Source organism: Episyrphus balteatus, chromosome 2, assembly GCF_945859705.1.
Source record: "Episyrphus balteatus chromosome 2, idEpiBalt1.1, whole genome shotgun sequence".
Lineage (NCBI taxonomy): Eukaryota > Metazoa > Arthropoda > Insecta > Diptera > Syrphidae > Episyrphus > Episyrphus balteatus.
Window position 1 is genome coordinate 57,647,742 of NC_079135.1, and position 25,736 is coordinate 57,673,477.

Here is a 25,736-nt window from a genome sequence, read left to right on the forward strand (position 1 = left end):
TGTTACAGCTGACCATGGGTTTGGAAGCTCAAACTCTCAACATTTTTACTTTAGAAATACTTTTTTTTTTGTTCTTATCATTGAAATATTTGTTTATAAAATTTTATAAATGTTCATTAAAATAATACATAAATTATAAATCGATACATACCAATCGATAATATACCAAATACCACCCACCAGGCATAAAGGATAGATGGTGAAAGGATAAACTGCAAGAGTTAAACAGCCAAAATAGTAAATTTTTTATGAAAATAAATAGGGAAGATGTCAAAATTGATCTTTATGGGTTGGGGTCGAAATTCTGTATGTTGCAAAATTCTGTGCGCGCGCACTTTTGTACATTATCAAAACGATATTTTTTTACAGCATTTTTACAGAATTTTGATATACAGAATTTTGCCGTACAGAATTTTACAAAACAGAATTTTGCAAGTCAGTATTTTGTCCATACAGTATTTTGACGTACAGAATTTTGTATTTACAGTATAATGACGTACAGAATTATGGTCTCACAGTATTTTGACCCTACAGAATTTTGTCGTACAGAATTTTGACAAGCAGAATTATGACCCGCTCCCTTTTACCTACAGTAACGTGCTATACCTTTTAAAAAATCTCGTCTTTTAATAAAAAAAAATAAATAAAGCCATTTCATGGCATACTTTTTGAAAAATTTGTTATGAAAATCAAAATTTAGAAAAAAAAAAAACAAACAAGGTAAGTAATATAGTGGACTACCTAAAGCTCAAAAATTGGCAATATTGGGGAACCCGACCGAACAGCTTAGATTTTGATGATCTTTGTTCCAAACGTCGGTAATTAAAAATACTTTAAGGTCTATAGATTAAAAATTCCCGGTGTTGCCGTTTTGATTTTTTAATTTAATTGAACATTTTTGTGAACAAATTTTTTTTTTTCAAGAATTTTTTCTTAAATTTCATAAATTAATTGATGCCAAAAGATTGTCTAGGAAATTCAAGGAAAAAAGATATATGGGAGTGAGAGACAATCTTCTCTCGTTCAAGCCATAGATGCAATTTTCTTATTAATTGACTTCAAACACAAAAAAAATATTTGAACACAACGGCAACACCTACAATATTTAAATATACATTTTTAAAAAGCTAGAAGCTTAGTCACATTTGTAAAATTAAAATTAAGTTAATTGAATGAAGAGCTTTTGAAAGAATGGTAATTGAACTCAGATTTTTGAAAAAAAAAATTATTGACAAAATTTTAACATGTCGTTTTTAAAACTTTTTCGGAATATAAAATGCATTTATTTTTCAAATTTCTTAGGCCACATTTATTATGATTTGAATTTATAAAAGGAAATATCAACATGTATTACAGTTAATGAAAAAAATTAAAAAGTATTTCATTTTCGAAGAACTTTTTTGAATAGAAGTTTTGAAAAAAAATTTAACTTATTTTTTTTAAAAGTTCAACATTTAAATATACAGTTATTTTTTATTTATTCAGTAGCCCTTATTGAACGTTAAATAGTAAAAGTTTAAAGTTCTTATTTGCCAAAATCTTTGAGAAAATGAATGCAAAAATTCAGTTTTATCAAATAAACCCATTGAAATTGAAGTAATTTTAAATTTTTTTACAAAAGTGTGATATACATATACTACCTTTTCTGCTTCGGAATTCAACTGATAATATTTATGGCCAAAATTTTTTTTAAAATAAATTCATATTTTATTAGAAAAAATTTGGAAAAAAGTCATTTTAAATTTTTTTAATAACATTTTCTGAGTTTGAGGACCATTTTTTTCAAAAACTCTTACTTAAATTTAGTGGATTTAAATTTAAGAGATAAGAATGAGCTTCTGGCTTTTAAAATTTTTTTTTTAAATATTGTAGGCGTTGCCGTTGTTTTCAAAATATTTTTTTGTGTTTGAAGTCAGATTGTGAGAAAATTGCATTTATCGTTTAAACGATGGAAGATTGTCCCTTACTCCCTTATATTTTTTTTTTCCTTAAATTACCTAGAGAATCTTTTGCTATCATTTGTTTTATGAAATTTAAGAAAAAAAATGGTTTTGTAAAAAAAAAAAACAACAGCGGCAACATCGGCAATTTTTAATCTATAGACTTTAAAGTATTTTTAATTACCTACGTTTGAAAAAAAAAAATCTTTTTTTAATCTTGAAATATCTTGTCATTTTCGAGAAATTAACCAAAAAAAACAAAGCTACTTTTTTCTAAGAAACGTCTTAATTTTTTGTTTTTACGTGGCTGGACTTGTTGATAAATTAATTTATGAAACATTAACCATTCGTTTATTATTTTTTAAACATTCGGAATCAAATGAGAATACAGTAAAGTGACACAGTATTGGATAAACCCTGAATTGATCAACTTTTTTCATTGATAAAATCTGAAAAATTTTCTTTTTTTTAATAGACCCCCTTTCCCAAAGGTGTCCTTATTTAAAACCCTGCCATATTTGAAGAAAATAGGAAACAGTCCAAATGCTTTTTTTAATAGATACTACTTCTTTTGAAGGATGTTGGCGCCCCTATTCTTCGTTCAATCTATTTAACTTTTTCTTCGCGATTACCTAACTGGCTTTCCAGTGTTGATATTAGACAGGGTGTCTCGTAATAAGATAAGGAAAATTTAAGGGGTGTTTTTTTGGGTATTTTATAAGCAAAAATAAAAATATTCCACAGGAACGCTCTGCAAAGTTGATACAAATTAGCGATTATTTAAGAAAACGCTTACTTTGGTGTATTTTAACTCATGTTTATAAGAATTTCTCTGTTAATACTGATAGCATAAATTTGATAAAGATTTTACTTTTTAGAAATTCGTTGTAACTGCGTTTTAAAAAAATGTTAAAATCGTTTTTGGTTGCTTAGATTTTAGATTTTAAAGGCTGATAATTTTTGACTTTGAGACCAATTTTCCTCGAGATATGTGTGTTAGTCATAACGTTTTATTTATTTATTCTATTATTTGTGTTTGTTTGAGTAAGGGCCTTAGCTGTAGCTGGGGGTTGGGTGGTTTTTTTCGGGTTTAAGTCCAATTCGAAATTCTTCAGAAACATTTTAGTATAATACGTACGTCGAATAACATCACCGTTTAATTTTGCAAAAGTTCTTATGCAATCTCAATAAACACATTTTTCAAATATTATATACTTCTCAAAGATATTGGAAATAGAAATATTTGATATCTCAAAATCTTAGTGGTCATCATATGTAACTAATGGTTTCTTTCAGCAAATGCCAGTTTGGACTTCGAATTCGGATTAAAAAAGCAACATATTACGAAAAAATATATATTTCGAATTAAACATCTAAAATAATTTAATGGAAAATTAGTTTCTAGACTTTCACTTTCTGCATTTTTCACTCATTTAGGGCCAATTTATTGAGCCTCCACTAAATTTTGAAATTTATCGTTTTAGTTAACAGCGTTGTTAACTATTGACGCCTTTAAGTATACATCATTAAACAATTCATTTAATTCACTCTACTTTAGTTAAAGTCTTTACTTTTAATGGAAACTTTAAATTTAAAACTCCATTAAAAATATCCTAGGGATTTTTTAGTTTTTGAAAAATAAAACTGTCAAAAGCAGAAATTTGTCAAATCAAATTTTTATAAATTTGAAAATTTGAAGGAAGAAAAACAATACAAAAAACATAAAAGCTATGGCCCGTAAGTATTTTGGAGCCGAAAAACGCCAGGCGAAAGCACACAGACGAGAGTAACGATATATGTGCGATCAGTGGTAACCAAAGACAAAGTTACAATTGCAATGTTTTGGGATGATTACATTCATGCCTATTACAGAAGACGCAGTGACTCAGTCCCCGGGAATCTACTCGATCCGCAACCGAATCAAATTTCAATCTGTGAACTCCCCGGGATGAACTGTATTATCGATCCACGAAAACACACTAAACTGCTTACCGACATATGTCATTGGTGACACTTACATAGCCAAATGTCATTCTATCACTTCCGCACCGGCGGCTTCGGTAATGAGAAATCTTGTGAAAGTGACTCTCACCTCTCACTCCCGCCGCAGTGCATCTGCGTCTTCGGTAATAGGCATGATTATTTATGTAGCATCTCATTAGTTTTACCTCGTGATTCTTTTGAAGTGGAGAAGATCTAGTTTCTGGTAGATGAGAAAAATTATAAATGAAGTGTTGTCTATTTAACCCTCATGCCCATAAAAAAAAATTTCTGGCGAGCCGTAGTCATTTTAAATTGTGACTTTTTTATGGAATAAATATCTATGAATAAATACCTACATATGTCCCTACAAAAATATTCTATTCTGGACTGTTAATGTACATATACAAATACATACATAATTTTTGTTTTTGTTTACATGATTTCTTAGCTTATTTCACGAACAATTTTTTTTTTCAAATAAAAAAATAATGAAATAATAACTGAAATGACATTTGACGCTAATGGAGAGTGAATAAATAGAAATCCTTTTTTAAACCTTCATTTGCTCTAAAAATCCCTCTTTAAAGGTCGAATTTGGCTTTTTAACTAAAAGGACCTTTAAAATTAATGCTCAATTAGTTAATGATGTCAAACTTCAAAAAAATTCTTAACAGAGACTGAATTAAACTTATTTTGTTTTTAATTTTAAAATTCCCTTTTTTAATGGCGATTTAAGTTTAATGGAGAGTCAATAAATTGGGCCTTAGATTTTCTGATCGAATTCAATTCACATTATTTCGGTTTGTAAATTTTTTGCCTTTTTCAATGAATCTATATTTTTTGGACAAAATATTATCATAACTTATTTGTGTCTCCTTATTTTTTCTTTTGAATTCTTCTTTTTTTCCATTAAAATTGCCGATAAAATGGCATCCAGCAGTAATAATTTAACTTCAGAAACAAAATTAAAAAGGATGATTCTTCAGCTTTGACAGTTCGAAGAAATTTCGAAGTTTTTGAAATTGATCCAAATGAAGAATATGATATTTTATTTCACGTGAAATTTAAAAGTGATTTAAGTTCACTTTCTGTCGAATTGCGGAACATGGGCGTTTATATCGAAAATGGTGTTTGTCACTCAAGAACTTTGAAAACAGGGGGCCAATTCTGGTTCTGTGAACACGTGAATCGAAAAAAAAACTTTCATTTTCGCTTTCACACATTCTTTTCACTTTTTCGATTCATTTGAAATGAAAAAGCGATTCTCGTCCTGCGAATGAAAACATCGTGTTGAATTCAAAAACTTTCACATTGGTGAATATTTTTTTCTACTGGGATTGTGATTTTGAACTGTTTCAAATGTCAAAACGAAAAATAACATTTTTAAATTCTTGTGTCAATTTGGTTGTTATTTCTTAACATTTATTAAAATGCCTTCAATTTATATAAGACTTCTAATTCAAACAAACCGGAGGAATACGCAAAGGTTCGATACATAAATATGTGCTATATTACCATACAAATAGATTTACTCTCTTTTAGAAATAACATGAGAATAATCAGAAGAAATTTAAGAGACAACGAAAATCCTTTCGAGATGATAACGGAGGAACATTTCATACAACTATACCGCTTTCCAAAACATTTATGCAGAGTTCTAATAGATGAAATAATCCCATTTCTTGAATCATCATCAAGGATACATGCACTTCCAGCGCACACTAAAGTGCTATGTGCATTGCGTTTTTTTGCTCAAGGATCCTTCCAGCGAGCTGTTGGTCAGGATTACTTATCTTCATTATCTCAAACATCAGTTTCTCGATGCATTACAGAGGTTGCAATTGCATTAAATTGCATTGCAAACCGACACGTAAAATTCCCAAGAGCTGCGCAATTTTTGGAGATAAAAAGGAAGTTTTTTGACATAGCAGGTTTCCCGGGTGTTATAGGGTTAATCGACGGTACACACATCAAAATTGCAGCACCAAGAAAAGAAATAGAACACGTTTATTACTGCAGAAAAGGTGGACATTCGAAAAATGTCCAAATCATATGTGGTGCAGATCATTTGATTTTTAGTGCTAATGCTCGATTTGGTGGAACTTCTCACGATTCCTATATTTGGAGATGTTCAAAAACAAAAACCACCTTGGAAAGGTTATATTCTTCAGGTGAAAGGAACTTTTATTTGCTAGGGGACAGTGGGTATCCTTTGCAGCCGTGGTTGATGACACCGATCCTTGAATCTAATTCAAATGGTGAAGAGGCGTTCAACAAGGCACACAAAATAACAAGGAGTATTGTCGAAAGGTGTATAGGTATTTTAAAAAGCAGATTCCGCTGCTTGGCAGCGGGAAGGGTGTTATATTACGCTCCTGGAAAAGCAGGCGTCATTATTAACGCATGTATTGTTTTACATAACATGTTAATAAAAGCAAGAATTCCCCTGAATGAAGACCTTATAATTGAAGCTGAATCTCAAGATGAAAGGGAAATAGCTATAAGGGGAAATTTTAATGAGCGCAATGTTTTAGCCGAAGCACGAAATATTCGACAGCAAATTGTACGAAATAATTTCACTAGGTAAAAATTAAAAAAAATAAAAATAAAAATATCAAATTCAAACAAAAAATTTATCTTTTATTGCATTTAACAAATGAGCCAAAGTGTTTTGGAGGTTTTCTAAGGCTATAATCTTCCTTTCCTCTAGTTTCAACCGTTTTTCTTTTATATCTAAATTTTTTTCTTCAAGTTCTAGGAGTTTATCATTTGATAAAGGTAAAGATTCTCGCTTCCGCTTTTGCCTGTTTGTTACCGCAGTTACTGATGGCCTTGAAGTTACTGTTTCCGAAACACCTGCAATTGCCTGCTCTTCTTGATGGTTGCCGGTAGAAGTCGATGGTCCTACATTTTCATTTTGTTCTTCATCAAGTAAATTTTGCAATGTAGACCTTACCTATTATTTGAAAACAAAATTCATATATTAAAATTTTAAAAGTTTTTGAACTGAACAATGTAATGTTCTTACGAAGTCCTCCGTTTCAATGCCTATTTCTAAAACAGGTTCATCCCCTTCAACATTTTTGTCTGTCATTATTGCAATTACCCGTTGCTCTAAGTCACTGAGCTCTTTGATTTTGGTGATTCCGTTGATCCCACTGCGGTTTTGGGCTTCTTTAATATCTGCATATTTTTTCTTGCTGTTTCTTCTACACAAAAAATGTAAAATTCATTCAAATGACCACAAAACTAGCTCAGTTACTTTTTTTAAGTCGCCCCAAGTTTTGTTAGCTCCCCCCAAAGCATTGAGATCATTTGCCAATGATTTCCAGGTATTGTCCCTTTGACGAGCTCCATCTACCGAAACAAATCTATGAAAATCATTAAAACGCGATATAATTTTTTAAAATAATTTTCTTACTTGTCGTGTGCAATTTCCACATTTTGTTCCAAAAAACTTATTAAAAAATCTTTTTGGGCTTGCGTGACGCTCTTTCCTTTATTTTTTTTCAAAAAATTATCCATTTAAAATGTTTAAAAGTTTCGATTTCAAACATTCACAATCGAATAATTTAGTGAAAGAAAAATAATCATATGAATATTTTTGATGTTTGTTTTCATTTTTTCACAGAACGAGAATCAAATTTATAAATGAACAAGTGAAAAGCTTTTCGATTCACTTATTCATAGAACCAGAATTGGCCCCCAGGAGACAGTAGTACGAAGCTGTCGACGTCGAGAGCAGTTAAATGCTACTATACCACTTTCAGTACCGCAGCACAGAGCTTCACTCTCGATCAAAGGTGAATATATTAGAGAGAAAAATTTTTCTTACCCCTCTAAAAAATGTTTGAAAAATTTTCTAGCCCCCTCCAAATTTTTTTCTGGATACGCCACTGGGACTACCTAGTTAGGAAGATAAAATCTTTAAAAAAATTATTTTTCGCTTTAGTCTTAAAAAACTTAGGTTGAACAATCTTAGAAAATAATTATTAGAGAATGCAGTTGCAACAAATATTTAAAGCATTCTTCTTGATTTTCTATGCATGTTAGAGTTCGTTTTTTCTTTATTTTATTACGAATACTATGTTTGTTTTTGGGTACTGCCTAAAATCATCTAAGTGCATCATATTATTAACAAGATTGGGCTCCAGCCAACTTAGGTAACGGAGAAAACACGTACGATATTCGCCGTTACCGGCGAAAAATTTGGCCTCGTTTAATAGTTTCTCGTGAAACTTCTGGGACATCAGTTTCCACAACTAATTTTTTTAGTGATATAAAATTTTTTGTCAGAGTGAAAGTTTTAATTTTGGAGAGGGCGTAAAATCTTGCACAGGGAGCCGGTAGTGCTTAAACCGGCACTGGGCATTACGATAAAAGATGATAAAAAACAATTCTTACGATAAGGTATGATTAAAAAATAAATTTGTGCTAGGCACTCTAGGTATATCTTAAGCCGAACAACAACAAAAATCATTTAAAATAGTAGGAATGTACCTTTCAGAGAACTATTTTCAAAGTCTTTATACAAAAGTCTTACAATTCATAACGTCCTTCTTTTTGGAAGTCGGTTAAAAACAAAGATTAGGATTTAAAAAAAAAATGGTGTCTACCAATTTTTCTAAAATAGGTTATACCTAGTAAAAAAAAACACAAAGACCATTTCAAGAAATTGCTGACCTTTAATTCCATAAATTTGGAAATATTGATATAAACTTTGTCGGTAGAGAGTTACTGTAGAACAATTTTTTTCTTAGAATATAAACAAGAATCATCCCTCAAAATCTTCTTATCTCATCCCAGGACACCCTGTATATGTAGGTGAACAATATATTCTCCAAATATCAATTCTCTTACTCAATTCAAACTCAGTTGGGAATACATTTGTATTTATTTTTAATCTTATGAGCCCCTGGAAACTTATAGATTCCAATTTTTTTTCAAACATCAAGTTTAGTTTTCAAAAAGTAGGTACATGTACCTACAAGTAGTTACCAGAATAAATAAAAAGAATTTAAAATACGATGCAATACTCAAATTCTGTTGTAGAGTTCAATTTTACTATGCCAAAGTCATACCTACAACTCATAATTTGTTATAAAAAATTGTTTTTAACTGAAGAGCAAGTACCTACAGGAAATCTAGTAGTGCATTTTATTTTATTAAAAAAAAAGAACAACAATAATAGTTAAACATTTCTTGCATCAGAACCTCCTTAGTGCACATTCAGCGATAAAATATCGAACACACCTTGGAATTTGAAGTGAGCTGTCAAAAAACAATCCGTCATACGACGTATTCTATGGGTCACCCCTTTCTGTCCCATCCTTCAACTTCAACGGATGGATTGACGGAACGGACGCAAGGGATTTTATGGGTTGGGGCCTTAAGTTATGGTACTCAAGCCTTGCGTTGCGTTGATATGAATTTTTCACAAAAAAAAACACGTTTACGGGGAATATCTCGAAAAAAGCAGCTTATCCGATTTTGGTTAAATAGGATTATTATTGCTGAGGCTTTCAGAAACTAAACCTCATTTTTATTTTTTGTCGTCATTTTAGGTCAACCTTAAACTTGTTCAGACGCACTGTGCATATGATTATAATGAATTGTTAATCGTATTTATAGTTGTCTACTAAGCTCCTTCTAAGCTTTTACTTTGAAAGTCCATAGTTCAACCTATTCATAAAAAAAATTAGACCTATGTTTAGGACTAAACCTGTGGTCTAACTTTAAACATAAGATATGCTGTGTTTAAGCAGTTACTAACACGAGCAAACGCAAAATCAATTATTTTTCTTTAATGAAAAGCTAACAAATATTATTATTTTAAATCAATTTAATTCTCTTCAAATAAAATCTCGATGGATATTTCAAAAAAATAAGATTTTGATGTATCAGAGGATTTTCGAAACATTAATTGAAAATGTGGCACAATCACAAAACCAGTGTTCACCATCTGAAGATATTAACCTAATAAATGTTCTACCAGAGTGATAAAGTTATACTTTTTTTCAATGATTAAAGTGCAGCAGCAATATTAATGGTGTCTTCGTTTGATAAAAATTCATTTTGTTTTGTCCAAATGTATATATCAGGGTTGAAAAATGGTCTTTGAGTATTGTATCGAAAGTGAAATAAAAAGTATATCGAATTGTACTTTTTGAATCTTTAAAATTTTATTAAAGAACAATTCGAAAAATTTATTAAATGAACGAAAAACTTTAAATAAATTAATTTTTTTTTCAAAAAATTCAGTAAATCTTTTGAGGCAATTTTTGATTTTGTTCTTTGTTACTGTGATCCTGTTTACAGTTTACAACTGCAAAACACTGATCTCATTACAACTCAAAACTTTGGTCTTATCAAATAGAACTTCAAAATATAAGCTTTAATGTTATCGTCAATGGCTATGAAAATAATTGAGGTAAATTTTACCAAAAAAAAATTAAAAAACCTAATCTGTGCCAATTTTTTTTAATAAATCTCACATGTAAACAAAAAAGTAATGTCCATAAAAGAAAATTTTATTTCTTTTCAAGAAAATTAAATAAAGACTTTAAGTTCACCCTTAACCGTTTAATTCTATTCAAACCAAAAGTGTATTTGACAAATATTGCAGTTTTAAAAATATCTTAGAAGAATCGAAAACAAAAAATTGATCCAGAATACCTTTTACATTGATATAAGCGGAAGGACAAAACTGTATCGAATTTAGTAATACAGTATTTGTGTACTTAAGCCAAGGCAAGTGTATCGAAAAAAGTACAATCGTATCGACTTTTGCAATCCAGGTATATATGACAGATTTAGATAAAACATATTTTTTTTGTTTACCAAATAAAAACCCCATAAGACAATTCTGACATTTATGATGCCAAATGTCATTATTTGACGTAAAGTTGTAATAGATTTTTAAATAAACCGAGTTTAGTTAAACATTGCAATGAAAACGTCTATGAATAGCAGCCGAGTTTATTTAACTTATTTAGCTTAAACTGTGGACTCAGAAGTCATAACTTTAGTAAATCTTTATGAATATGGCCCAATAAGTTTTCGAATGAGTTTGCCCACCCTGATCAAAATCCTGCGTACGCCCTTGCTGCTAATAAGTGTTGCGAGTTGCTTGTTGGATTTCCCTAACCACTTTTTATAACATTTTAGAATTTAGATCCTAAAAAGAATATCTTAAGGTTCAATTGAACTCAGCTATCGATCCATGATTTAGCAGCACCGTCATGGTTTGATGTACTAAATATAGGGCACATTGGTTGGCGTAGTTTTATTCATGAGCGACTAAAACTGACAGTTGGTCCCTGATGTCAGGAAGTTTTTGAAACGTTCTTTAAAACGATACCAAAAATAAGGCTTTTGAGTAGGGGTGGCTTTACCGTCATTCAATTTTTATTGTTTTTTTACAATTCCACTCCACCAATAAAAATAATTTTTTTGTGTCAAAAGAAAAGTGCAACAACTTACTTATGATTTCGAAAATTTTTTTATTTGGATGAAATCAAATATTAACTACGACCGACGACCCTCTTGTAAGATTATTGCAACAAAAACATAAATGTAATAAAAAGAACCAAGTTCTCCTATGTTTAAATTATACTGGCACAAAAAGCATTGAGATATAAAAGTGTACCAAGTTCTAATGTTGGATTTTATATTTGTATCAGTTAAATTTTGGTTGTTTACTTGACAAATTTACTTTTAACTATTACATTTTTAAACTTGTTTGAAAACCATTGGTTTAGAAGTTAGAATTACGCCAATGTACAGATTTGTTATTGATAACTCATATCACTTTGAACAAATTTAACTGTTCACATAATAAATATTCTCAATATATTGATTTATTGATTGAAGACGGACATGTGTATTATTTAAGGACCGTTACATTTACGAGGTAAATGTATTTTATATGAATAAAAAAAAAAATACGTCTAAGACAAATGTTATATAGCAAATAGAACTAAAATTAAAATAAATTTATAAATTGAAAAGTTTTGCAAAAAAGTTAATGCAAAATTGAAACAAATGTTGAAAAAAAGTGAATTCAAGTTTAAAAAACTGTCAAGCCAAAAGAAAACAAAGAAAATAAATATAAAGATGAGTGAAACCCATAAAACCATTTTTGTGCGAAGCTATGGATAAACCGTTGATTCGATTAGAATGGGAAAAATGGTTCTGGAGTTTTCAATTATATCTCAAGTCTGAAGAAATTATTTATGCTGATAAGGAGGTCCTCAACTTCAGGAGGTAATTTTTAATATTTCGGGTGCTTTAGTGGAAGAAGTTCCGAAAGGAATAGTGGGGGATAAATATACAATTTTTAGTCGATAAATTAAATAATTACTTTTCACCAAAACGAAACTCTACATTCTTCACTCGAAAGACATTTATTTCGAATTCCAGAAGAATGGGAAAATTTCAACAAATTTATAATGAGACTTAGTATTTTGTATTGTATTTTATTGTAGCGAATATTTTTACATTTATCTTTTCTTAAACTATATTGCACAATTTACAGAGTTTTGGTATAAATCTACCTTACTACTGAAAATAATTATTATTTTTATAGCAAAAAAGAACAAAATAAATAAATGACTTGAAGGAAAAGCTACATAAAAACCTTCATAACAAAATGGAAACAAAGTATCTATCAGATAGGAGAAGGGAAGGTGGTGAAGCATAATTATCAAACCAAGCTTTAAGTTTTAGATTTATATGAATTTAATATGTTGTTTTAAGATACATATAAACACAATGAAATACAACATTTGAAAATATATTTAAATATGTATGTAAACAAACAACAAGAATGGAATAGATTTAAGGGATTTTTTTTTTAGCAATGATTTTTAACAATTTTAATTTTTTTTTTAATTTTATATTGTTATATAATAAATTAACATGAAGTAACTAAAAAAAAAACATAAAAAACAAAGCAATTTAATAAATAAATAAATAATAAATAAGTAATTTGAATAAATATATAAAAAATAATAAATAAGTAAATAAATAAATAAATAAATAAAAAAATAAATACATAAATAAATAAATAAATAAATAAATAAATAAATAAATAAATAAATAAACAAATAAATAAATAAATAAATAGATTAATAAATATATGTAATATCACGGTTTTTTTTTTTTTTTTCTTAAGACATGTTATATAACTAAAAAAAAACATAAAAAACAAAGCAATTGAATAAATAAATAAATAAATAATAAATAAGTACCTAATTTGAATAAATATATAAAAAATAATAAATAAGTAAATAAATAAATAAATAAATTAATTAATAAATAAATAAATGAATAAATAAATAAATAAATAGATTAATAAATATATGTAATATCACAGTTTTTTTTTTTTTTTTCTAAAGACATGTTATATAACTACAAAGCAAGGTTTGAAATCAGTCTATTATCAGATAAATCGCAAGACATAACATAGCGTTCAAAAATATTTGTTAGTTTTGTAGAAACTAGTTCAATGTTAGAAATTGTGAAGTTCGAATGTTGAGAAAGACCATGGAAGATTTAGAATCATTTTCAGAACCTTATTTTGGGCAATTTGAAGTTTGCGAATATGACTAGATGCACATTTCCCCCATACTGGTGACCCATAAAACATGATTGCTTGGAAGATTACCTTAAAAATCTGTAGCTTATTTTCGTTTGAGAGTTTTGATTTGCGATTTATAAAAGTGTAAAGAATACTGACGCATATGCGAACCTTTTTAATAATTTTTTGAACGTGAAATCCAAAAGTTAATGTTTTATCCAGATAAACTCCAAGATATTTTGCACTTGAACGCCACTCAGTTCTAATACCATTAACTACAAGATTATTGCTAGGCAAGAAACAGGCTTTTCTTTTTCGAGTGAAAAAGATAGTCTGAGTCTTTGAAGCGTTCATTTTAATCTTCCAGTCGAAAAAATAATCTTGTATAATATATAATGCAGATTGCAAATTGGTTTCAATATTGAAATCAATTGAATCTGATGAATATATACAGGTATCATCTGCAAATATAGCTTTTTCACAATTTGTTAAGCATGGGAAATCATAAGTAAAAATAGTATACAAAATTGGACTCAATACCGATCCTTGGGGGACACCTGCCAAAACAATATAAGTATCAGAAAACCAATTATTAATTTAGACTTTGAACTTTCTTTCAAGCAAAAATGATTAAATGATTGTAATTAAATATTTCGGAATATTTAGCCTTAATAGTTTGTGCAGTATAGCATTATGCCACACCGTGTCAAAAGCCTTCTCAATATCAAGTAACACCATCCCTGTACTTTTTCCAGATCTAAAATTTGTTTTAATATGGTTTGAAATTCGATGAACTTGATGTACTGCACTATGGCCAGGCCTAAAACCAAATTGTTCAAGAGGTAAAATGTTGTTTCTTGTAACATGAAACAATACTCTTTCTTTATTATTTGTTCAAAACATTTTCTAAGAGAGCTCAATAAACTTATTGGTCTGTAACTACTTGGAACATTTGCACTTTTACCAGGTTTGGCAATAGGAATTACCTTAGTTTCTTTCCATGAATTTGGAAAATAGTTCAATTTCAAGCAACAATTAAAAAGAAGTTGCAAAAACTGTATACCACTTTTTGGCAATTTTTTTAGGTATATATTTTTTATCCCATCAAATCGCACGGATTTTCTTGTTCTAAGACCTAAAAGTACATCTTTGACTTCAGTGAAAGAAACATTTTGGATTTCATCTAGAGGGCTTAAATTTAGGAAGTTTATAGAGTCAAGAACTACTGATTCAATGAGAGTATTACAAGCAATAGAACTTGATGCCAATGCCAAATGATTTTCATAGAAAGTTTCTGCAAAAGCAGTTGCTTTCTGTGCATTAGAGATTAGCAAATTATTCCCTTTTTTAAGAGCTGGAATGTGAGTATTTTTCTTTTTAATTATTTTGGCCAAGTTCCAAAATGGTTTGCTACCTTTATCCAAACTATTTAGTTTTCGATTCCACTTTTTCTTGGAATCCTTAAAAACTTTTATTTGGAAGCCAAAGCATTGAATCTCAATAGGTTATGGGCCCAGAACGCTTCCACTGCGCAGTGGAAGCGTGCTGGGCCCATAACCTATTGAGATTCAATGCTTTGGGTTCCGAATAAAAGTTTTTAAGGATTCCAAGAAAAAGTTTTTCCAACAGAAAAATATATTTAATATAATAAAAACGATGTTTTCGTTACAGAGTTTAGATTCAGAATGAAAAATAATTTAAATGAAAATTGAAAGCTAATAACAAACAAAAAATCGATTGCTACAATTTCAATATATACGTTAAGATTGAATCTTTGATTATCTCATTAAGAGCCCCCGCACACTACAAACTTTCTATCGGCCGACAGTTTAGTCGGTCTCTTAATCAGTATCAAAATGTATGAAAGTGCGCACACTACAACGATTAAGTATCGGCCGATCAAAAAGTTTGTTTGATCGAAAAAAGAGTTTGTTTTGCTACACAATTGCCTTCAAACTAAAATGTTTCCTAGCGACCCGACTGTTTAGTCGGTTGCCTGTGCGCACACTAGGAGCCCAACCCGACTAAACTATCGGCCGATAGAAAGTCTGTAGTGTGCGGGGGCTCTAAGCATTTACACTTCAGATTTATAGAACGGATTTCGAGTTCGTATCCATTTTTTTCGGTTGCTGTTTCGTATTTTTATTAGTTCAAGGATATTAGATGGTAATTTATTCCCACAATCATGTCTCACAGTTTTTTTTGGAAATGACTCCTGCATGTTTTCTTTTATAGCATTCGTAAAGTAAGAAATACCAGCATCAATTTCGTCATTTCTTAATGAATCAGTTAGTCATTCTGGTTCGAATTTCTTTTTTGTATCGAGCCCAGTTTGCATTTTTAATGTCAAGAATTTCATTATTCTTTTGTATAAGTGATATTAAAGATCTTATCATGACAGGAAAGTGGCCTGAACTAAGTTCATTTATCACCATAGGTTGATCGAGTAGATTTGACACGTTACTTAAAAATAAATCTAGTGTAGATGGATTTGACCTGTTATTAGCAGGGATATAAGTTGGATGCGGAGGGTACAAGATGCTAAAAGGGTGCCTAGAATTTAGGTTTGAGAGAATATTTCCCCATGTATTCGCCGCAAACAACCCCAACTTCTGTGTCTGCAATTAAAATCACCTCCAATAAGATATAAATCATTTGTACTAATTAGTTTTCTCAAATCGTTATTGAAATGAAAAAGTCTATCCGCATTAGCTGAACCACCAGAAAAATATACCTACAGAATATATTTTTAAGGCAGAACCATTTGAAAAATGTATTTTAACCCCTGCATTTTGAATGATTTTGGTATTAACAATTGAAATTAATTCATGACGTATACATTTTTTAACTAAAACGGCAACGCCACTTCCCCTTCTATCCTCTCTGTCAAGAGTCAAGACGATAACAAGAGTATTCATTATTTGTTAGTTTGTCATTCAAACTAAGCCAAGTCTCAGAAACTAAACCTACATCTACACTATGCTTATGAAGAAAAGCAAAAAATTCAATAGTTTTACAGCGATTGCTTCTAGCATTCCAACAAATAATATTCATTGATGTGCTATCCATTACTTATTACTACTATAAAGGTAATTAATTGCTAATTGTGCAATAGTATTAAATTGGTCAGATTTTGTTTTACATTTACCTAACAAAGTTATCATTTCAGCCGTAAGCTTATTTATTTCTTCCATAGAAAAGAGAACATTGTTGTCATCATTACAAGAAGTATTGTTGTTATTACTCCAAGCTCCGCAGTCAGAAGGGACAGGTACAGGAACAGAAACAGGTTTTGCATACATCGGTGCTCTCCGATGAGTGGCGAGAGATGCATGCTTGGAACAGGAATAGTTTGACGTTTGTTTTTTGATGAAAGCTTTTCTCTCATATCAAAAAAGCTTTTGCGACTCATGCATGAGAGATCAGTCGATTTATGTGTCGCATTGCAATTGGCGCATTTGATGTTTTTAGAATCACATTTACTCGTTTCGTGGTTTTCTGAACAGATCGCGCAGTGAGTTTTGATGTGGCAGTTCTTTTCTCCATGGCCAAACATCTGACAATTAAAGCACTGAGTGTATTTTTGGGTTTGACGTCTTGCAAATTCTCATTTAACTTGGGTGCGAAAGATGGATCTTACATTTTTTCTCAAGTCAAAAAGTTTGATTGAACCACGTTCGAGGAAAACAATATATAAAATATCTGTGAAATGTTCATGCTGTTTTTTTTTTTATTAATTTAATGTTTTCACACTTTAAACCCAGTTGGATAAGTTCATTTTTTAATGTTTCGGTTGGCATTTCATCCAGACCAAAAATAACAACTTTAAATGACCTTGTTGTTGGAAGGTCATGTGTAAAAAATTGCCAATTTTTAGATTTTAATGCAGAACATACACTTTTATGATCTTCACTTTTATTCAGATTTATTTTGATGCCAATGAAAATTTTTTTAATAAAATAGTCATTTATTTTAGTGTCTTTGAGCAAAGATTGAACATTTTCTGCAGTTTTTTGCAACACAACAATAGATGGAATCTTAATTTTTTTTATTGGTGGTGAAGATGAAGCTTCGTCTAATTCAATATCATTATCGTCAGAGTCCGGAAGACATTTTAAAGGCGTAAACCGCTTATACTTAAAATATTTATCGTCCGCACTCATTTTACGATTTTTAACGTTGAAAGACAAATGAATGTCTTCAACTAAAGTAGGTGATCGATTTTTTTTACTAATGGTTGTCGTTTTAAGGGTACCGCACAGAAAAAGGTCTGATTAGTTCAGACAATCGATTAGTACTGATAATGAGACTTAGAAATCAGACAAATAAATGCTCTTTTGGCACCACAGAGCAAGAAATTTTAAATATAAACTTGAAGGACAAAAATATAGATGTGTGGGCGGTAGGTGATCTTAAGAAACGACTTATTGAAAAGAATATTATTTGGAAAATGTATTCTTCATGAGCAGATTAAGTGTCAAACAAACGAAGAGAAATTATTGCCCTTTTAACGTAATCAAAAATGCTAAAAAGTCTTTACTGGGTCGAGAAACAGCAATTAAACTAGGGGTCTTGAAACTAGGAATCGATGTAAATCAAGACTGTAAGACTTGTTCAACCAGCTATGAGACGCATTCCATCAGTATCAGAGGATAAAGTTGAGACCAAACTCAAAGACGCAATCGATTTAAATATATCTAATTGAGTCAGCGAGAAAACCATCCTCTACCGACTTTTGACTCTAGGTATTATGACTAAATTAAAAGGGGCACAGTATTTTTCAAGATTAGATCTAAAAACCGCATATCATCAATTAGAACTTACTGAGGAGAGTAGAGAAATCACAACTTTCATCACTCATAAGGGTTTATTTCATTACAAGAAATATGGCGTCAATTCAGCTCCGGAGATATTTCAAAAGACAATCGAGAACATTTTAGTCTCATGTCAAAACACCCTCAACTATTTAGATGAGATCATTTTTTGACAAACAGAAGAATACAAAGGCCCGTAGCCAGGGGGGAAGGGCATTGAGGAGCGATACCCTACCTTAAAGCTTAAACTTAAAATGCCCTACCTTAAAATAGCCCTACATTGGAAAATACCCTACATTAAAAAATGCCCTACCATCAGAAAGGGATTACCTTAAAAAATGCCCTACTTTCAAAAATACCCTTCTTATAAAAATGCCGTGTGTTCAGTAACTCCCTGTCTTAAAATGTCCTACCTTAAAACATGTCCAACTTATAAAATTGTCCTGCTTTAAAAAACGCTCTACCTTTTAAAATGCCTTAACTTCAAAAAGTCTGAAATTATAAAAATACCCTACCTTCAGAAAAGCTTTAGCTTTAAGAATGCCCAACATTTAAAGAGGCCGTAGCTTCAAAATTGCTCCAGGTTTAAAAATTCCTTGTCTCAAAAATGCCTCATTTATGAAAACGTTCGACCTTCAAAAATGCCCTACTTATCCAAATGCCCTTCTTTTTAATAATATCCTGCTTATAAAGGCGTTATATCTCCTTTATGATATTATAATACAACTGAAGGTATCTCAGATAGTAAAAAAAATATCGGAAAGATTTAAATAGATTTAAAAAGGATGAAAATAGTTCTTATAAAAACCGTTACTAAATATGCTCAAACAATTTTTCTTATATAAAAGAATAAGGTCCGAAGTACTTCATTTTCTAACGGTAATATTTCAAAATCGGGAGCTGATTAATTTTTTTGACTTCGGATTGGAGTTCAGCACATCGAAAACCTTCAGAAAAGTATATTTTTGTTTCGGCAACAAAAAAAAGGTTAATTTTGTTAACCAGTGTAATAATAATAATAAAAGAGATAATTATATTAAAAGAGCTTACTGAAAATCATTTCGGAGGGGCTTCAAACCCTCAAGTCCCCTACCTACCTACTCAAAAGCGTATCTATATATATAATTACAAGATCACATAATTCACAAGTTAAAATCCCCGTTACTTTTTCATCAAAATAGATTTGTCGTTCATATCAAGTTTAATGCTACTGACCTCAAGCATAAATAATTACCTTCCTTCTTCATATTAAACTAAAAAAAAATATGTAAATGCTCGTCAAGGACACTTAAAGTCCGTACCATTTACTAAGAAAGGAACGAGAAGCAAATCCACAGATATTAGCTTAGATCACGGTGCGATGGTGACAACGAAGTACTCTAGGTCGTGTAGGTCTATCATCAGTCCAAAATATGAATATGCAATGTTGGGATAATTTATGCAAATTTTGTACTAATTTTAGGGACTTTGGTGTTGACTTGACTGTGTTGTGCAGATAGTAGGTATAGTAACAAATAGAAAGTCATCACAACAAGCTCTCACGTCAAAAATTCATCTTTATTTCACACCTTTTAGAAAACACGATTAAGAAATTAAATTTCATCGTTTGTATTTAAAATAACTGTATAGCGTGATATATGTATGTTAAGAATGTAAATATGACATGAACTGAATTTGGTAGTCCGCAATCGAGGATGGTGTTTGCGGCTCAGATAAATTCCAAAGGACCCTACTTTCTTATTTACATCAATCATCAATATTAATGAATAAACACCAAATACAAAGAAGGTGTTTCAAATTAAAAGGTTAAACTATGGCGCGTGCGAGTTTTCTATAATCTTTTCAGATTTCGTTCAATTTATCTCACTATAAGTATAAACGTTCTCAGTTTATGAATAGATAAGTCCACAATTTTTTTCACAAATACTTACCTACAGAAGAGGAAGACTTAATAATAGAAAGAGGATAAAATCTTTGAAGAAGGATTACGATGACCGTTTTTGGGCACTTACCAGACAATGAGTGGTCGGATAATCGTGTCGGCGGTGTGTGTGCCGGCGTGTGATGATGCGATGAATCCATGTTCCGGGGTACTACTGCACTTTCTTTGATTGACAGATGATTTGTCCAGCGAGGATATTGAAGAACGGGTGTCCTGGACAGATGAAGCTAGTCCAAGCAAACGATTTTCATGAGAGGATGCAATCCCCATGAGTCGATTGTCTTGAAATGACATAAATTTAGAATCCTGCCCACCGTGCTGCAAATTGCCGTGAGACATTGCATGATCTTCCAAAAGACCCTGTTGCAAGCCAAGTAAGCCCCCAACCAAATTTGGCCTGAGTTCATCCATAAGTTTTCCCTGACCACAAGTACCCGCGGAGAAGTTAAGTTGTCGGCTAAAAATCGCCGGGAAAATATTGAACTGCTGTGAGTCGGCACTGGACTGAGGACTTAAACCGAGATTGGCAGTTCCCACATTCAATGGGGTATTTGACGGGTGGTGAGTGGTAGTGTTTGCAGTGTTACCCGACGTGGAACCGCTGCCGACGGCTATTGAGGAGCCACCACCACCAGTGTTACCGTTGGGAGTACTTCCGTTGCCAGGAGTTCCACTTCCGGCGGAACTCGTGCTGTTGTTGTGCAGTGATGTGGCTGATGAATGTTGTTGTTGCTGTTGCTGTTGAATAGCAGCAGCAGCTGCTGCTGTTGCAACCGTGTGATGATGCTGGTGCTGTTGCTGCTGCTGCTGCTGAAGATGATGATGGCTGGTTGCACTGCCGACGACGCCACCACCGTTACCAGGGCCGCCGGCACAACTATGTTGTTTGAAATCCAATTTGTGGCCGTAAAATCTTGAATCGATGTACGTTTTGAAAATTTCAATTGTAATGCCGTACGAAAAACTTCTTTATATGTATAAAACGGATATTATTTTTAGGCAATAAACGAATTATTCATTAACCTCGCTTAATTTAAATAAAGAATCCAAAAGAATTGACCAAAATTCGTAAGCAGTTCTTGACTTTAACACGAACTAGGTATATACGCCGCAAATTATTTATTTATAATCAACTTGGAAAACCTGATCACCGTAGATATTTAAACACTTGTCTAATTGATTTAGAAAGAGAGAGAAGTGCAAAAAATATATAAATGGGCCAACACATTAACACAAATGCGAACAAGGTCACACTTTCAAAAGTGGAATCAATGTCGGCAATGAAATAACTTAATTAATTATATAATTTCAATAAATTAAAAACGAGACTCTGGTTTATCAACAGGAAGTGTAATAACCTAGGTATACAACAGGCTCACTGCCAAATCACAAGGGGTAAACACGATGTGCAGTTTGAAAACTAATGCAAACAGCCTTTAAATGTCTCATTACGTATTTGGAAATTTTGAACAAATTTAATATCCTTGTATCTAGATTATTTCTTATGTATAAGGAATTAATATTTTTTCATTTTGTTTTCTTCACATAAATACATACGCAAAACCAGCACAAAAAGGATAATGGCAACAAAAAAACACAAAATCGTTTTCAGCAACCCCGTCGTGTGTTACGAAATCGTTTGTCGTTGTCGAAAACATGTACGTATTCGCGGCCGATCAAACTTAAAATGATATACTATTCCACTCAGCATAGAAAAATATAACGAAATTAAGGATCATGTGCAAACGGGGTGTTATGGTACCCCGGCACTGTTGTTCTTTGCATTGCACCATATTACCACTACCATCAAGCACAATGATTGAAATAATAACGATGAAGACGAAGGGATGAAACGTATACGGGTGAATTTGTTGCCATCATCTATCGAATAAGCGTCATCCCTTTTTTGTTTTTTGTAAGTGCAAGTAGAACAGAGACCAGTACAGTAGGTATGATATGATGGTGTGCCTGTTCACACTTATAATAAAGTTTTTCTCCAGCTGTAGGTACTTACGTTTTTCTATATCTTTTAGTACCAATAAGAGATGCGTTCTTTGACTCTAAAAAGGGGCAAATCAATCCATCCTCATAAAGAAGTCGATTTGAGTAGAAATGTCAAGAATGAATGTTTTTTGTTAAAAAGAATAGAAATTATTTTCATAAGTGTGGATAGGTATCAAAATTACTGATAAGTATGAATACGTACATACATTACAGATCAGAACTCTGAAGCTCGGCGATGTTTGATCTTTGTGTTAAAAGAGTTAAAATTTCTGAATACGAAGGATCAGTTGTATCTCTTGGCTAGTTAAATGCACCATTCAATTTTTTCTTTCTCGCAGACCTGTTTTGCAGTTTTTCCTCTTCTCATTTATTTAACTAATACTTAGAAATACTCACAAGGGCGCATAAGAGTGTGACTTTATCTCCGACGCCCTAACCGAAACAGGCTATTACTCCCATGTTCTTGTTTCACATTGAATGTTTTATTAAACATTGATTTTTTAGTTCAACTCCTTTGATTATCTGAACTTCATAATTTAACAACCTACGTAACTTTTTGGAGTTTTTCGATTACAAATTTTCCCTTTCTCTCTAATATGCTCACGTTCCACCTCAATCTGATCTGTTGGGAGGGTGGATTGACATTTCACCTTAAAGCCTGGTACGCAGTTATCGATAATTTGTGTGGGATGCATTTTAGCTCGGCTAAATTTTTTCGATAATTTGTATGGGAGCTAAAAAAAAGAGAGACCCTAACACATTTTGTTTTTCTTTTTATTATTTTACTTCCGATTAGGTACTACATAGTACATACCTACATTATTTATTTTGATTCTGATTAGTGAAACAAAAATACTAAAAATGGAAACACAAATACCTACACCATTTTTTAGTAAAAAGCATTTATTGAAAAAATAACTATTGACTTACTCCTCAAAAAGTCTTGACTTGAGGCACACTGGCAACTCTCCTAGTCAGCGTAGCTACCGCAGAGAGATCATTTTCTATTCTTCGCAGAGAAAAATGTTAGCTGCGTGTCTTAATAGCACAAAAAAGATTATCCGGACAAGCTCTCTTTAACGATTTGAATATGGATATCGACGAAAATATTGAAGTTTTCTTGAAAAATAAACCTATAAGCTTGAATTTGTAATAAAAGTATACCCAAGTCGCTATATAAAATTTAATTGTTTAATTTAAAATGTATACTAGGTCAGGAATACGTCAAAATTTCATCAAAATCGGTTCAATAGTTTTTGTGTCCACAACCTTTAATTTAATAAAAACAATGTGAATGCAAAGGGGGCGGCATCAGAATTAATTTAATTTTCACTTAATAAAAGGTTTAATAAACGAAATTAAATTTGGATTGAAGAAAACTATTTGAAAAGTATTTTTATGTGCTTCAAAGTGATTTTCTTTCACAAATGATGGAAAACAAAAATGTAAATTATGACAGAAATAAACGAAGTATTTCGTTCGATTTTGACATAAGCTCATGTCTATTATAGTTAAGCCTTTATATTTAGGCATGCTTATTACTTCCAAAATAGATATGCATTGTTCATAATTTGTTCGTTGTTCATTTTCTAATGGAATGATGGAATGCTCCCAAGTGCTGTTAGGAATTTAGCTATGATACATTAGATTTCAAGTTATCAGTAATATGCCACATTATTTTTAGGCTTGTACAGTGTTTTTTTTTTTTTTTTTGTACAAATTGCCATATTTGTATCATAATACAAGAAACGGTGTGCTTAAAAGGTACAACAAACTGCATCTATTCAGTACATATATACATACTTCTTAAACAAATATTAATATCTTGCCATTGCACAAAATTAAAAAAACAATGAAAAAATAAATTTCTCTTCTTAGTGTACCATCTATGAAAACCACCCTTATATTGCCATTCTTATTTAATAGAATGCCATCTCTTTTAAACACTCTCCCTTAAAATAGACTTGCACCTAAAATGCTTCCAGCCAATCAAATCCACCTTTCATGAAATTCATTGCGCTTGTCTGAGAAATTAATTTTCATCAAGGGATACTTTAAGGAATGAAAAATAATGAACAGGACCATCACAAAAGTGGGAGGGATGAAAATAATGACTTTCAGTTTGTCCCTTTTCCACCAACTTTCCTCCTCTCAACATGATTCCAAATCGTTTTTTTTTTTTATATTTTAGTTTTTCATGTGCCATTTTGAAATTTTATTCATTTCTGTATTTCCATTGATGAAAAACGAGAAACAGGACATACTCGTAAAGCAACACACGAAAGACACCACAAAATAAAAATCTTTTATTTCTCATGTAGGTACCTATACCTACCAATATTCTGTAAAAATAAGGAATATTAATTTTTTTTAATTCGGTCCTTTATTTTTCTTTATTCGGATACTGAAGCAAGGAAAGTCCACTAGCTTTTTTATGATTTAAATTGTTGAGAACTTGCTGTCTTGCTGTCTGTATTTGTAGGTATATTTGTAAGTTGGTAGACGAAAAAATGTAAAATAAGAAAAATATGTGTGAGGCACGTTTGAATTTCCCATACCTACCTACCTCTTTGTATTTGTAGTGACAGTTCCATCGAGTCCGTTTATGTTTTTTTTCTTTTAATGTCTTCTATGCCACGCCAGCCATGCGAATATTCAAGCCAAAAAGAAATGAAGAGAGGGGCGCCTTTAAGTTTTGGCATCTTTTTAATAATATGGAGGTGGCGCAGACCGCAAGTAAACCTAGCTAGAGATACACTGGTTTTAGATATACCTACTTATATTCTTGTAAGTACTCGAACACGCGATAGCCAAAAGCATGAAAAAGGATCTTTAAGGAGGGATTGTGTAGGTATACCTATGTTTGTATGCGTGATATTTTAATTTTTTTTTTATATAAATTGGAAACTTCTTCCTCCTCTCTTGACTAGCCAGCGCAGCGGCCAACACATGAACATACGGGTTGAGATAGGAAACTCATTTCCTCTTTGTCGGTTATACTTTATGCAAGTGCAAACACAAGTCGCGTGGAACGTGTATAGAACATCCCCAGGAATGTTGCATGCAGTTAATGAAGCTTGGGTGTTGTACACTAGGTAGAAAGGTACTTGTTTGGGGTTGGGTGTGAATTGGTAGGTTTCGTCATGCCTAACCAGGAACGATTTTGTAAACTCTGAGTCCGGGAAACATTATTTATGATCTTAAATCGTTGGGCTTTAAAGATCGTTCTGTTTTTGTATAATCTTCTTGGATTAGATTAAAGTTGAGACATAGATACCTATGCACCAATGGAAGTATAGGTAGGTACATATTAGTTTGGGATTTTGTTTTTCCTGCAAAACAGCAACAATGATGCATATTAGCTGTGTTTCTTTGGCATTGCTATCCATATCCGCAGTTGATGTTTGCATGTATTACAAATACAACACGTAGCGGTAGCTGCGGATAGAATTTTGACGAAGTGTATAAACGTA

General features: G+C 31.5%; 2 protein-coding genes across 2 annotated transcripts in view; both read right to left on the reverse strand.

Annotated features, from left to right (window-relative positions):
- Positions 1-23,149, reverse strand: part of LOC129909447 (retinal homeobox protein Rx-B) — a 55,498-nt gene extending 32,349 nt beyond the window's left edge. Inside the window, 3 exon segments of the mRNA XM_055986528.1 lie at positions 20,330-20,400; positions 20,402-21,226; positions 23,145-23,149. Coding sequence (XP_055842503.1) covers positions 20,330-20,400; positions 20,402-21,226; positions 23,145-23,149 — 901 coding nt within the window.
- LOC129908829 (uncharacterized) lies at positions 6,544-7,188 on the reverse strand. Its single transcript, XM_055985639.1, has 2 exons — positions 6,952-7,188; positions 6,544-6,879 (listed from the first exon to the last, which is right to left on the reverse strand). Exons 1-2 carry the CDS (start codon positions 7,015-7,017, stop codon positions 6,544-6,546), a joined length of 402 nt encoding a protein of 133 aa, XP_055841614.1. The 5' UTR covers positions 7,018-7,188.
- Positions 23,150-25,736: the final 2,587 nt, after the last annotated feature.

Bases quoted from the DNA above. Each gene is read 5' to 3' on its own strand.
- LOC129908829 (XM_055985639.1), bottom strand. From the start codon at position 7,017: ATGACAGACAAAAATGTTGAAGGGGATGAACCTGTTTTAGAAATAGGC. The intron at 6,880-6,951 runs GTAAGAACATTA...TTCAAATAATAG, and splicing joins GCATTGAAACGGAGGACTTC to GTAAGGTCTACATTGCAAAA.